At 37.0% G+C, this 15,324-nt stretch overlaps 3 protein-coding genes across 3 annotated transcripts in view; 1 reads left to right on the top strand and 2 right to left on the bottom strand.

Annotated features, from left to right (window-relative positions):
• Nucleotides 1–449, top strand: part of LOC137999596 (diphthamide biosynthesis protein 3-like) — a 9,288-nt gene extending 8,839 nt beyond the window's left edge. The window contains exon 3 of the mRNA XM_068845413.1: nt 1–449. This exon is cut by the window's left edge and continues 1,030 nt beyond it. The gene's annotated coding sequence lies outside the window, so the exon portion shown is untranslated.
• A 137-nt stretch (nt 450–586) lies between these two features.
• On the bottom strand, nt 587–8,384 carry LOC137999594 (transmembrane protein 185A-like). Its single transcript, XM_068845411.1, is given in 8 exon segments — nt 587–1,764; nt 2,245–2,368; nt 5,061–5,237; nt 6,036–6,119; nt 6,204–6,235; nt 6,238–6,413; nt 7,986–8,162; nt 8,232–8,384. Coding segments are annotated over 8 exon segments (1,023 nt in total). The 5' UTR covers nt 8,270–8,384; the 3' UTR covers nt 587–1,549.
• A 1,823-nt stretch (nt 8,385–10,207) lies between these two features.
• On the bottom strand, nt 10,208–15,316 carry LOC137999595 (uncharacterized). The gene is made up of 2 exons (XM_068845412.1): nt 15,117–15,316; nt 10,208–12,107 (listed from the first exon to the last, which is right to left on the bottom strand). The coding sequence occupies exons 1-2, from the start codon at nt 15,170–15,172 to the stop codon at nt 11,645–11,647; spliced, it is 519 nt and encodes a 172-aa protein (XP_068701513.1). The 5' UTR covers nt 15,173–15,316; the 3' UTR covers nt 10,208–11,644.
• Between the last annotated feature and the right edge of the window lie 8 nt (nt 15,317–15,324).

The raw sequence follows: 15,324 nt of genomic DNA, 5'->3' as shown, positions 1-15,324 counted from the left end.
TGTTTCGTTCGACCACAGGCAGACCACCATCTGTCGGCGTTGTTGCTATAAATCTGTAGGACAATACATTATGGCGGTTGTGGTTCGCTCATTAATAAAGACGTAGTTTGAAAGCAAATAACTCATGGAAAGATCAGAACACCAGCATAGGGTCTGGTTTCTTGCACCGATCATGTTTAGAAAGCTTTATTGTGGATTTCAGGATCGCCTTTCTCGGTGAATTTACGAAAGAGGATGCTCAAATTTGGCAAAGGTATGGCGACATCCCTAATCAATCAGAGGCTGGTGTTTTTAAGGTGAGAATTTCATTGGTTTGGCGTCAGTTCCAGCTTGAACAATACAAGGTCACCAGCCGGCAGCTTGGTATTGGCAGCCTTGTCAATTTCCTGGACTCTCAAAGTGGTGGTTGAGAAAAGATCTCACAAAATGATGCCTAAAACAGCTTGGAATGACCAAAAAAACATATAAACACAGTACTAAAGCCCTTGTAATGTGCAACAGAGAAATAATTGTATATCTGCAGTAGCTGGTTACAGAAGTATTATACAATGTCATAATTATTCATATTAAAATTTTAAAATATTCATCAAATCAAATCAGATAACTTTATTTATCCACGATATTCTCATATTTTCATTCGGTTTGATGACTTGCTCAGCTATTACTGGCTTTCACTTGCATAATCAGCTGTCATTTTTGTCACTCAAACAGACTTGAGAGTGTTTGTATTATAACAGATCAATTCCTGGAGAATCAGTTTTCATCATAAATTAATGTGGCCCAAGTTTCTTTGTTGAAGGCACAAAGTTGGCTGCTGTTACATCATTTGAAAGCTGAGAATAGACGACAACCAAGATGCATGGTTCTAAATTGGTGGTGCTTGTGATTATCTCCTCTAGTTTCTTTCTTTGAAAATGAGCAGAAATCATTACCAGTCCAATTATAAAGACAGTTTTATATAATTATACTGATAGAATTACACAAGGAGAAGTATATGCAAGCATAGCATAGAATAAATTATAACAAGCATAGAAGATAAGATTTATTGCATAAGAGCTCAACACAAGTCTGTTCGGTTTTTCCTTTTTTTGAAAAAATAAAGTCTTTTGTTGGGCAAAACATCCAGACCTCTTAAGGAGAGGGCAGGATGACATAGTTCGGAGAGCCCCACCTCCCTCTTTGACATCTCATGTTTTTCTCCAGTCTTCTTTAACCTACTCTTTGATCCTCACTATTTTACTGCCCCCCCCACGTCTCCTACCCATCTTGAAACTGCTACTTCCAATGTTTTAATCTCGTACACTTTCCATATCAATCTTCCCACTGCCTATTTTAAACCCTCACCCCCCCCCCCCCCCTTCCACAAGGTGTTGCAAATTAGTACTGGTAGATCTTGCTCGCTAAATGTAAATGCAGGCATCTTAACAGCTTTGCTCCCTTCAGCTTTCCTTCCAAGAGAGGCTGCAGATTATGTGGTTTTCAATAATCAACATGGTGCTATGTCCATAACTGTTAGGTTCTAATTTCTAATATTCAGGCATATCAGAGATTAATCTGGCATCTCAATTGAAACCACTGGAACAACACATTTAGCTGGATATTCATGCAGAACAGGTTTGCGTTGTGGTTCAATTGATGTTTCCTCGCCTGAAGATCTTGAGAAAACGCTTTCAGAAATTTTGCAGGAGATATTTCCATATTCCTGAAGAAAAGTACAAGTCCCAAGGAGAAATTCACAAAAGTCCTTTCGAATTCCAAACCACCCTATAGATGATAAAAAAAAAGAATTCATTTAAACAAGATACTTATGCAGTGATTAGGAAGTTGTGCAGTTGCCAAATAATACCACCTACATGTAGAGAAATATCTGGGAGCAGTTTGCATAAATAGTGTTACTTCTGGGGAACCAATAGCAAACCAGAAAATTGGTATTTAGAAAAACAACGTGGCTGTCGTGAATGCAAAGCAAGAAACCGGGGAATAGTTGTCTTGCTTGCTACAGCCACACCTGCTCTGTGTAACAGGCCATGTTCCTAAATAAAGCCTTGTTTTCTTTGTTTCATTTCGTTTTGCTTTGCTGAATACTGTAAGCCCACATTCAAGGGTTGGGCGTTAAGTTATAGTCCTTGTCTGAGAAGACTGGAGAGTCTAAGGAGTACCGTATGTCTTTTTCCAAGATCTTTTCAACTTAAGTTGTTCCCTTCAATAACTGTGATGATCATGTTCTTTGTGATCAAAACTTACAGTGGTTGCCTCCTTTGTGATAGAAAGATGTTGCTAGTAAACTCAGCAAAGAGATTTGAAGAGGAGCTACTATGCCTACAAACAAGTCCTGTGTGAGGCCATCAAGTCTGTTGCAAAGGATAATCTGCAAAGAAACAAAAAGAAAATTTTGATGTCGACCAAACACTTCCCCCTCCCCAACCCCCAGCCACAGGTTAGCCTATCATGGGGTTTCTTGTCAAAAAAGACTCTGTCTTCCCTGAATGTTTTACCAATGTGACATTAAGGAACCTTAAGAACAAGATATTTTTAAGCCATGTATGGCCACCAGAACCAGGTGATCTGGTGACGTAAATTTTAATGCCGTATACCACAACCGCACGCGGCTTTATTTTTGAATTCAACATGGCAGAGGAGAGGTTAAATCTTGTCGGGTCTACTTGAATGTTTATTCAATAACAGGAAATGTGGTAGACACGTAATGATCTGTTGAGTTTTGGCGATGGCAATACTGTAGGGAGTTTGGAAACAACACCTAAGGCCGCACGTGGTTGTGGGATACGGCGTTAAAATTTTTCTTCCCAGTCCTCCAAATTACGTTACCAGATCACCTGGAAGTGAACTTGTCTTGATGCTACCAGATTTTTACAGTATCTTTTCTCAATCACAAATGATTGACTTAAAACTCTTGGAGAGACTACTGTCCTGACATGGCAAATGCCCACCTCCTGATTCAGATTGTGGCTCTGGAATGTCCTACAGTGCTTAAGGTAATTCCTTAGTATTGCAGTGCACATCCCTACTGCGCACGATTTTTGCATCATTAGCGTGCCCACACGAGCACGTGCACGTACAAAATGTAGGAGATTTTCCTCAAACTAAGCCCAATAGCGAAATAAATGCTCCTTTTCTCTCAAATGAGCACGGTGACCCCCAATTTTTTTTTCAGGTATTTGCTAAGAACAGTCTAATAAAGAACATGTTTGAAGAAGAAAAAAAGTTTGATAGTAGAACATGAATTTTTTTGGAAAACAGTTCAGTACTGTACTGATTGTATTTTGGCCAAGGCGAGGACTTCAAGCTAACCACGGAACTGTCCCAAAAAGTGCACTATTCCTACAACCAGGCAATAAAAAACGGTGTAAATGAAGCAATACTGCTTATGTGAATAAAAGAAGCTTTATTTTCAAAATAAAATTTTGTGTCTTTCAAGTAACCAAGACTAATTATGTATGAAGGTGATTCGAATTTTTAACGCGCAACCAGTAAAAAGACCCCATTTTAAGAGGCTGCTGACGCGTAAACAAGCACGGTGACCCCATTTTTTTATTGCATTTTTTTGATGTTCATATCATGAATGTTAATTATGCCAAGTTTCCAAAAAAGTTTGGTAGTAGAACAATTTCAAGTGAATTACCTTAAAGCACTCTATTATAGTTAAACTGAACAAAATAGCACCTTGAACATTTTGTCATTCCTGTGATCCCAGTTTGTCTGATGACTTACGATGAAACTGCTTTGGAAGGGACAGAAAAAATCCATGCAGGTCTGACTCACCATTTGGACGGCAAATTTATGTATCACGAACATAATAGAGAATCATGGTGGGATCCATTGTAATTGATGGCACATGTATATCTTGTACATTCTTAAGATTTTCCTTGTTAAAAATTTTTCGAAGTAGTTTGTTTTTTAATTTCCTTTGTTTCAGATTATGATTATGTCTATGAGACAAAGGAAAGCAGAAAACAATCCAGTCCAAAAAAAAATTTGTGAATGTGAATGAAGATTATTTTTATGATGAAGTCATTTTATAAAATAATTAGGATAGTACACGCACTCTCATTGGTCAATAGCTGTGTTTAGATGAGAGTGTGTAAACACGGCTGTGACATCACACAAAGTTTGATTGGTTATGTCTTGCCAGAAGTGCGTTTTGACTGGCTGGTAGGAAATGTGAACGTGTATCAAGAAAATATGTTTCAATTAAGAAGTAAAAAAAAACCAGCATTTTCCTTCACTTGTCGAATTATCTTTGAGGGGATATTTTATAAAAGCAATAGAGGACTGTTACCATACCCTCATCTAAACACTCGGGAAAGTTTGGAGAATCCTCTAATTCTCCCACCTCCCCCTCGTGTTTAGATGAGGCTATGGAAACACGGAAAACATCCCCTATTGCTTAAATCTAAAACATTCTAATGTTCACACAGACTTTTTTAATCGGCAACTAAAGAAAAGAAATCCTATTTCCCATTAAACGATTATAAAAAATAAAGTGAACACCGATTCAAACCTTGGTACGAAACATTGTTGAGATCGCAGGGTAAACTTGTCCTTTGTTTGATATGAATTTTTGTCATGCAAAATCTTAAATGATGCATTCTCCTCAGGAGTTGAAAGCAATGGAAAATCCGTTAGTTTGATAGGCTCTGTATTCCGCGTTGAAAGCACTAAAAATTTGTTGAGAAGCACACTTTCTATTGCGGTGAGCTTTCTCTACACAACCCACAATCATGTATCACTTTACAAATTTTAGCTGCTCAGAAATTGAAATAACATTTAGTTAGTGCTCAGCCTCTGTTCTTCCATGAAAAGGAAATAAGAAAGGGTGGAATTACAAGGACTAGCATGTGATATCTGTTTTCCAGCAATGGTTTTGATTTGTTTAGCTCTGATATGAGGACTAACATTACATTTACAATCTCCATTATTTGCTTATGAATATTCTGTAAGTAAGCAAAATGGTACGCACAAGAGAAAATGATGATCAAATAATAAGATTGGTCACTTAGAAGGCTGTTATGCGAAAAAAAGACTTGAAGAAATTTACCAACCTGAAATGTTAGCAGAGGAATAACAAGAAGAACTGATGCGAAAGCAACCATAATGTGACCCCTCCGCTGTGCAGGAAGCACCTCTGCTGTTCGCACAAATATGATGGACCAGATGATGTAATATAACACCAGGAGACACAATAATGATAGCACTATCCACATGGGTACAAACACCACCTGAAATTAGATTGTATAAATCAAGTTACTGTAATAATCAAGAAAACATTTTCCATTGGGTACTTTCCAATTGACCAAAAACGTCCGAGATTCTAGGGAAGGAATTGAAATGGTACAAACATTTAATTTCTAAAACAAAATTCCAGATGTTTGGGTGTTCATTGAAAGGTTGACCTGAAATCCCAGGACATCAGAACAACCAGGAATGATGTTCCTACATGTACCTGAGCCCAGTTCCAGTTTCATTTATTTTTACGTGAAGTCCTATTTTTACTTGTTAAAGAAATTTAGACTTGATTCACCCAACCAGAAAATGCTGTTTCTCATTTGCAACATGAATCCAGATTCTTAAACCAAGATTTTCGGCCGAAAGGAAAGTGCCTAGATTATTTAGTACTGATTCCTACATCTAAGATACAGTATTTCAATTAAATAATTCTGATTATTTTTCATATTTCTTTTTCTCCAACAAAAATGAGGTAATGGAAATACAACAAAATGTAGTTAAACTTAATCCCATGCTGTTACATCTCCTTATTTCTTTAATGTACAAAACAGGTTTAATACTACTGACATTTTCTTGAAAGTTATAGTCCCTTTTTTCTTAACCAATTTAATTTACTTCTTTGTGACTACATTGTACTACCAATTTGCAGCAAGGAAGTAAGTTGTGATAAATAGTAAAATGGCAAAGGACAAATGTTTTTATTACAACATTTTGTTGTACTTTGCTATTCTACAATAATGGACGAACGAAGCACAACAGTGTACATTGTAAGTTATCATTATCTAACTTACCACCCAAGACCAAAGAATAACTTTGTCCAGTCTCAGGGAGAGGAATATGAATTGCAGAACATTTACTGAAAATACTGTCTCTAGCTGCAACAAGACAGAAATTCATGATTAACATTTAAAATAATTTCACATTGGCAGCTGGAAAAAGGCTTCATTGTTTCTACCAACCTCCACAGATCTGTCATGTCTAAAGCCCCAATACAAGCAATGATTGAAAGAGACGAAAGCACATACAAGGGCATAAACATGAGCCTCCATGGGAAATGATGTCCTCCTCCAAGATTGATACACACAAAAATCTCAAACATTAGAAGAAGAAGATGCAATGCCAGGCTGATTATCATTGCTTTGAAGTTTACGTGACTGTCTCCCTCTCCCCTACAAAACAAAAGGAGTGTCTTTCTTATTTAGTTGAAGAAGTGTTACAGTATTTACTGGCTGCAGTGACTTGAAGCGTTACTTTGCTCTCAGTGTTTTTGCTTGACAATCTAAAAACATTTTTTTCGTCGAGTCATGTGTTTGGGGCTAGGTCCAACTATCTTTGATTGACTGTTAAAGTTGCATGTGGGTTAGGGTTAGTTGTAAAGTGTTATTTATAAATAGAATTCATACTCATTATATGAAACAGGTTTCATTATACATTGTGCATGTATACATCCTTCATGCAAAACCTTTGAGTAATTGTACCTTGGTTGTAAACCCACTGACTTCTACACCGCCCCCACTGCACAGTAAAATCTACTCGCATTAGACAGAGTAAAATCTACTAAGAGGGTCTGAATGGGGGGGTCCACATGTCAGTTGTCGGTTAAAATTTTATTACTTTGTCGGTTGTCGGTTAAAATTTTTTCAACCTTTGTCGGTTGTCGGTAAATCCCAGTTAATTTTTTTGTCGCTAGTGGGTAATTTTTCCCTTGTTTTGTCGGTAGTCAGTAATATTTTCTAGCCCTTTGTCACTAGTCGGTTAACCCCATTCACACCCTCCACTAACTCACACTCCTAGGAGGTTTATAGGGAGCTGAATAAGCACCCAACATCTTTGAGACACGGATGGCAACCAGAGGAGAACATTTTGCATGCCAGTGTAGTAGACTGTCTCTCTGATTTTTAAACTAATCATCTCTATTGTAGAAACAATACGTAGCAATATAAATCTGCTTGTGTAAAGACAAGTTAACACCCTTAAGTGCCACTCAGACTTATAGATGTTACTCTGTCTAACGCCAGACGATTTTACTCGTCAATGGGGAACCCCTCGGGAGTGACAGGGTTAAAAGGAAAAACAGCTCACTTCCGGTTGACGGCCTCATCTCAAAAACAACGTGTGCTTAACTCATTGACCCCTCAAGTGCCCTAGGACACCCCCCCCCGGTTGACTAGAAAAAAATTATTGTGAGGGGTTAGACAGAGTAAAATCTGTTTTTAAGTTTATAATATCACAGATGCCTCCTGTTATATTACCCAACAAATCAAAGGTCACAGATGAGACAAATTCTGCAGACAAAGTTCAGTCAAAACCACCGACCCTCAACACCACAACACTGTTCTAAAGAAGATCATGATTACAATGACAAGAATGAAAAGAGGTTCGAATCGAGTGACTAGAGGGAACTGTCTTCTGCTAATCTACTTTGACCACTATTGTTTTCCTCTTTCCGCACAACCTATACAAAGCGAGATTTTTAAAATGCCCGTTGATAACTCAGTTGCAGATAGTAGCGCCTATTACAGCCGTATTACAGTACATGCCTGATTCTTGAAATTAGGCGATTACAGAGGACAAAAGTAAATGGGTATTTCTGAAATTGCTTTTACAACTTAAGATATTATTGTCACAGAAGAAACAGCCGATTACTGACATGAAACGTTTTCACGACACCTCAAACACACACAACCTTACAACCGACCAGCAAGCGACTGAATCGAAAATGCTATAAGAACTTTTGAAACCTGTACTCTGGGTGCCTTATCCAAATGTAAATTCCTGTAAAAGCGCCGGATAAAACCGTGATTTTCCAAATCCAGATAGGTGTAAAAACTATCCAGTAATTCCAAGTGATTGCTCCATCCAAACGCAACGCCAGTAAAATCGAAAAAATAAATAGTGTGAAGAAGAGAAGAAACTTGCTGAAAGAAAAAGAACGTCGATTATGAAATGCTTTTTCTTATTTTTTACAACTCTAAGAAGAAATTTACCTGGGATTAAAATCCTGAAATAGACGACGAAGATTCATTTCCTATGACAAATTATTCAGAAACTAAAACTGTCCTAAAGGGAAAATTAAAAATAGTAAAGGATTTCTGCGCGATTCAAAATGTTTCCAAACACTGCGTGGTTACTCAGTTCACTATACCCAGGAGCCATTGCAAACTTAGAAGTCCACTTCGCTGGACGCTGGAACTCGATCTGAAAGGCAAGTTTGCGAAATTTTCGTTTTTGCTACTTTTAGTTTATATATCAACTAGAGGCAAAAACCGGCAAAATTTAACTGAAGGTTGGGCTTTGAAGCCTGCGAATGTAAACTTATTTCCGGTTCTTTTTCCCAATTGAGTGCCTCAGGGGAAAAAAAAAATCAGCCGGAAATACGCCCTGCTGCAATGGGCTTGGTTTGATTTGCGCATTGTATTTTCTTGAGAGGCTGAATAATTTGCTAGTTCTCTGTTTTCAGGCCGGTATGCAATATATTTGGGGTGAAATCTTCTGGAAGACTGAAATCTGGTTTTAGGTTGTAAATTAAACGACCGCCGGAAATACGTCTCCGTTCGCAGGCTGAAATGCGCCGGCATTCTCTCTTTCATATTCTGAAACTTTACCTGCAACATTTTGTTGTCAAGCCTCCAAAAAAGAGATGAAAGTCTGTCATTACCACTACCCATTATTTATCACTTTAATAATGATAACTAGCCCTACTAATATCACACAAAGCGCAACATAGAAGAAACATATTTCAGTCTAAATCAGGCATGACAAAACTGCTAACAGATCATGTTCAACCTCCTCAAGCTTACAGTTGTAGATTAAGACAATCGGACAGCCTGTCCTCATAGCTTTTCTCAAGCAGTATCCACATTGTAGGAAGGCTGTCTACCTAGCAGTTCTGGTCATGAAACAGTGGAGAGAAAAACTTTCTGTTTTCTTGGCCACTCTCTCACTAGCCTGCAAATGCAGATTTCCGGTATTTCCGGCTGTAGTTTCTCTCCCCTAATTATGGCCTGAATTTGGATGTGCCACATAGTATTATTGGTGATACATAATGTAAATCTTTACAAGGGTATTTCACAGCTATAAATTACACTAAAAAAGAAAAAAAAAACACATTTACTCCATAGGCCAAATTCATGTATTACTTTCTTTTACTATACTATTAAAGTGGTACTATGATCAAAAAATCATTTCCTTTTTTCCTTCAGATTTTGAAAGCGTGTTGGCTTAACACCTAACTGGCAAAATTTTGAGCTTTGAGTTTTATCCAAAGGCTGTTTATTTTGAGTGTAAGTTTTGGATTTCGTGGTCCGCCATTACTCACGTTCAAAACTGGCCGATTGGACCTCAGAGGGTTGGATCTAGAGAAAATGACGTCATTTACTCACTAGCTTAAAATTTCAGTGTGTAAACACAATTTGTTATATATGCAAAACACGGGTTGAAAAGTCTGAAAGCCCGAAACTTCCGTGCTGCATATTAATTAGACCGCGTACACCCACGCATTGCATTCTTAAACTAGAGAGTGTTTGACGTCATTTTTTTTTTTTTTTTCTCCTCGACCCAGCTCTCTGAAGATTTTAAAGTTAGTAATGGCGGACCAATAAATAAGAAAATTCCAGCTAAAATAAACAGGTGTCTTTTTAAAATCAGAACTTAAAACTTAGGTGAGTTAGTGTTTAGTTAACATAGTTTTGAAATCCAAAGGAAAAACAAAATTTTTTTTTGGTCGTAGTACCACTTTAAACATCTGCTGCTTTGGGGTAGAAATGTTTAATGGGGACATTATGTTATATTCCAAACAGAGAAATTAATATTCACACGGTATTACTCTGTTTCTTTAAGACCTGTATTACAATGATTTTATTATACGAGTATGTATAGGACATACGTAACCCACGCCTTAACAAACTGTGCCTCCTAAGATAAGATGGAAATATTGGGTTTGTTCAGAGCTAATATCAATCTATTCAACAATAGCTGCTATTCCACTTTATTTCTACAGGGAAACTTTTTTTTGCATCATTGAACAAGGAAAGTTATTTTTCTTAAGTCAAGACTTTCAGTTTTGGAATATTCAGAACCCCTGCATGTACTGATTACACAGAATTACTGCAATATTATACCTTAATGATTATTGAATAACACTACATATATAGCTTGGCAAAGGCAAAACTGGAAAAGTTTAAGCTTTTTTTTATGTTAGTTCCCTTAATACCACATACAAGTCCTGATTAATATACACACAACTTATTAGCACTGCCATTTTCATAATTCTGTGGCAACTCATCTTCAAGCACCAATGCCGGGGGTTGACCCAAAACCACGGATGCTGAGATCAACAATAATATTGAAGCGTGACCTAACTCACCAGTCAGCATCTTTGGTTCCAAAGGCAGAGTTGATCTTCCTAGCTATGTTTGCAAAATTAATCTGATTGATGGAAACCAAAACGCATTTTGGTGCTTGGCGCGTGAAGGTGAGATTCCGCAGAATTATGAAAATTGCAGTAATCATAACACTGAGGTTCAACCTAAATTGTTCATCACAAAAAAAAAAACAAGGCTGTGAAGATTTTGCTTTTTCTTAACAACAGTTTCTTTGGCCCACTTAGTGAAAGCACAACCACAGCAACATTTACAAATAAATTAGTCTGGTTATTGTTTCTTTACAAATACAACAAGGCCAAAAAAAATGACAAGAAATTGTATAAGCATGCTTTTTTGGTCAGGAATTTTTTTGCTTTATGGCTATGAGAATTATTCGAACACTGCTACTCTGGTACTTAAAGTGTGTGCGGCCAGAATGAAAGGTAACTTTTGTTAGTGTAGAAAGTAACTGTCATTATGAAAGCCAATTATTTGTAGCTCTGTGACAGAAAGGAAATTGACCAACCTGGGGCAGATTCGTTAAGGTGAAATTCTAAAACAAGCTTGGTTTCTTATAAAATTTACAGGTGCAGCCTCAAAACATTGATGTGACATAATCATATTAAAATTCATTAGTAGCGCAAATTAAATTGGAATTCCAACTCTTCACATTAAATGTATTCCTCAAAATATAATCTGCAACGAAATTGTCTGCTAATGGTACCACGAGAATGTAATTTTAAACGTTGAATGATTTTGTTTAGATAAAAGAAAAATAATTTAGCACCTCCATATGCAAGTTTTCCCTCACATGTTAGCACCTTTCTCCCACTGAAACCCTGTTCTAAACAGTTCCCAGTGAAGCATTCTATAAAATCTTCTGCAGGCCATCATCATTGCACTGTCACCTCGAGTGTTAATTTTTGCAACAATTTCATCAGTATAATGTACGGCTAACCTACCCAATTCAAATCAAATGTCAGTGTTGTTAAGAAAAAAGATAAAAACCGGTTTTTGTCTTATAATTTACAAACATTCTATCCAAACGAGATGTTAGACTTTCCACCAGGGGGTGCACGCACTTTGACAGACGTGTGAGCTTTTTCTTCTGCGCATGGACCCTGGCCACCAATTATATCACTTCCTTGGCGAGGTGGAGGTGGTTTTGCTGGTGCGTTTGGTTCCTCAAAAACTGATGACTTTTGTCGTGCTTCCTGGTGAGGATTAACTACGTGGGGTTTTCTTGGTTCAGGCTCAAAGGCTGGTTTTGGCACTGGACTACTGGGTTCACCGAAAACGCTTGATTGTTGCCTTCTCTGTTGGCTTTCCTTGTGATGAGCTGGAGCCCCTTCATGCACAGACGCATCAGACGCAAAAACATTAGATTTGTTTCGTGCAACCTGGCATTGATTGACTTCTCTTTGTTTTGATGGTGGTACAGGGTTGCTATCATTGTCAAACAAACTGATTGAAGTTTTTCCTCCAGGAGGTGCCAGCACCCTGCAACAAATTTGTATACAGAAACATTACAGTACCGGTACTTATCACCTCAACAAATTTTTCTACTTTAGTTATTCTTTGAAATAGTTCCAAATATGTTGTGTTGTTTTTAGAACCTTTTCATTGAAAATTCATTTTCAAATTCACTTTGAAAAAAAAAAAAGTGGTCATAGTTTGATCCATGCCTGAGCAATGAAGGGGAATGGGTTCGATATCGGGTTGACGTAACAAATTACCTTTGCATCACGGTTTCAAAGAACTATTACAATGCAAAGCAGTTATTAAGGTCAACCCAGTATCAAAGCGATTTCTCTTCCTTGCACCGTCACAGATCAAATCACAACCAGTTTTCAACTTTTTAGGAGCCTCCAACACAGTGTGACTTTGAAGGAGAGAGTTTAGAGAATTAGAGTGCAGAGAATACTTAAGCGGAAAAGAGATCTAGACACTTTAGGCTCCCAGATAAATGTTATCAATACCAAAGCATTGGAAAAGAAAACTTATTGCCTAGAAAAACGATGCTTCAGTCTTAATACGGACACTAGAGGACTATTGAAGAGAGATGCCATATGTGGGAGAAGAGCACTTCCAAACCTCTCAGTAACCCAACGGAGAGCCCGTTAGCAGGACCAAAAATGTTTCCGAAAAGGAAATAAGATTAGTAAGTGCTTAAATGTGCATTTCCTTCAAGTCTTTCATTTAGAGACTTTTCACTTTCATAGTTCTGGATTAATAAAATAATCTCAAATTAAAACATTGAGTAACTGTGATGAAAATGAAATAAATAAATAAAAGGATAGTTAGTTTAGACTGCTTAGAAACGAACCTGGAAGACAACATACTTAAAAGAAAGATCCAGATCTTTAGGATATCTTACTGCCTGTTTAATCCCAAGATTTCACCACATTCTTAAGAACACTTAAAAGGCAATTTTAATAATTTAGCCTTTAAGATCACTGAGCAATATTGTATTATTACACACTTACATTGTGATAGTTATTTCTGAAAACTGGAAAGCTTCAAATAAGGCATTTTTGATGACAAACAAGTGAAATCTTTGTACAGTTCAACAGTGCAGTCAAGTATTTGAAAAGTTAGTATGTGTGAATTTTCATATTCTTCCCAGTTTATTTTTAGTAACTTGCCAGTGGTAACCAGTGTGTGTAGCTGACAAACCACCAAATGGAAGTAACAATAGCAATATGACAAAAAATAAGTTTGTTCTGAACACATGTTCCCGGTCAAATAAATAAAGAATTTGAAGTTGACACATCATGAATACAACAAAATACTGTTTTAACAAATAAACTTTAAAGTCCAAGACCTGTTATTTTTTACAACCTGAAAAGCTCTGAAATTCAAAACCGCTCTCTTATAAAAAACTACAGCACCCCATTTAATAAGATGACACTTTTCTATGAAAGATCAAAATAGGTTTATTTATTTATTTTATGTAGTTAATGGACTTTGACACTTAGACTTCTTTGACGTTGATATTGATCATGCAAACATCACACTGGTATTGAGGTAATACTTCAAGGCTTCCTTTAAAAAACAGACTTCAAGAGGAAGTGTTTAAATGCTACTTAACTCACTAGTTACTCAATATAGTTGTATGACGTTAGCAAAACGTCTTCAGCATAGTTTTTCACACATCAACCAAAGCTAAAGAGGTTAGACTTGTCAAGCCCTTGTGAAGTTCACAAATTGATGATGGGAAAGATCAAACGAGATGATTTAATCTAAATGATTTAATGAAATGATGATATAAGCATCTTGTTACAACTAAAACAGAATTAACTGGTCATAATTTACATATTTTCAAGATTCTTTTTAGAGCGATGAAGACTCACTCACCAAAGAGTTATTGGTTGTTAACAACAAAGATCAGTTGAGGCATGCGGCATATAGCTCCATTTGTTAGCGGGTTTCTGAATGTTACACAAAAGTGCATGGATCGTTGAAGGAAATAAGATTTATTTCTTGTTTTTCAATTACTGCATGAAATAAGAAGGCCACACGCTGGTCAACGATAAAGGTACTACAGTTGAACATGTTAAGATGGATTGAAAACTGGCTCTCGACGTCAAAATCATTACAGATAGCGATGTATAAATATATAAGCTTTTGATGCTAAATGTTCTGTGGAAATCAGAGAATTTTAAAATACTAATTACATTGAAATGCTAATATGGAGCTTAGTTTGCGATTACAAATAGGAACTGCATATGACGGCCAACAGGTGCAACAAATTCTGACTATACTCGTCGTGGCGCATTGGAAACACGGTACAAAACAAAAGTCAGATTATATGGGTTATGGCTTTACATAATTAATGCTTTGGTGGATCCGGTAATAATTAGAAATTCACGCAGAATAAAACTTCTTCGCCAATACAGCGTGAAGGTAAAATATAAAACAGAAGTGAAAAGCGATAAGCCAAATCAATTGCGGGGTGTGAAGTGAAGCGAAATGTTATGTCTGAGAAGGCGAAACAACAATTCAAAACGACCTATTGAAAGAAGCGATTGAGAATAAAAGCGCGTATAAAGGTTGATTTCATATACATAAATAACTAACGCTTACAATCTCACGACATTGACAAATATTACTTTGAAACGACCTGTTGGCTTGTACATTTATTCATTATTTCGAAAGGACAAAAGCTCTTTGGAACGAGTCTCATTCTTCGCAAGCTCAATCAGTCACCCAAAACAAAGACCAAATTGAATTTACACGTAGAACTTCGCTTCTCCTAGACCTGATGTCAATTTCGATTGCGCAGGAACAACCTTTGGGACCAAAAAAAGAGGAATGTTAAGTTTCTTAAGTAACAAAGATGTCTTTGGACAACACAGGATTCCACGTTAAGCAACGTTAGAGTAGGTACGATGAAATGTTCTAGGACCAACGGAGACATAAAAGCTGAAGGTCAAAATTGTCTCGACGAAGCATTTCGATTACGAATTTGTCTGCTTCGCCAAACGCGCGTAAAATCCAACAACTTACTTGGTGGAAATGTTAGTTGAATCCGTGATACCGATACTGTTTTCGGTGCTTGTCATTTTCGTGAACTACCCTTTTAAGCTTTGCAGTAAAATGTTTGAATTCTCCCTCGCAAACTTGACTGCGCGAAGAGCAGTAATGCAAAATTTATGACAGGAAGTAACGCTAATAGCAAAGGATTCCCGGATGAAGGTAGAGAACCCGCTGGAAA

This window comes from Montipora foliosa, chromosome 4 (genome assembly GCF_036669935.1).
Source record: "Montipora foliosa isolate CH-2021 chromosome 4, ASM3666993v2, whole genome shotgun sequence".
Classification (NCBI taxonomy): Eukaryota; Metazoa; Cnidaria; class Anthozoa; order Scleractinia; family Acroporidae; genus Montipora; species Montipora foliosa.
This window is presented reverse-complemented; position numbering and strand designations above follow the sequence as displayed.

Bases quoted from the DNA above. Each gene is read 5' to 3' on its own strand.
- LOC137999595 (XM_068845412.1), bottom strand. From the start codon at position 15,172: ATGACAAGCACCGAAAACAGTATCGGTATCACGGATTCAACTAACATT. The intron at 12,108-15,116 runs GTAAGTTGTTGG...AATTTGTTGCAG, and splicing joins TCAACTAACATTTCCACCAA to GGTGCTGGCACCTCCTGGAG.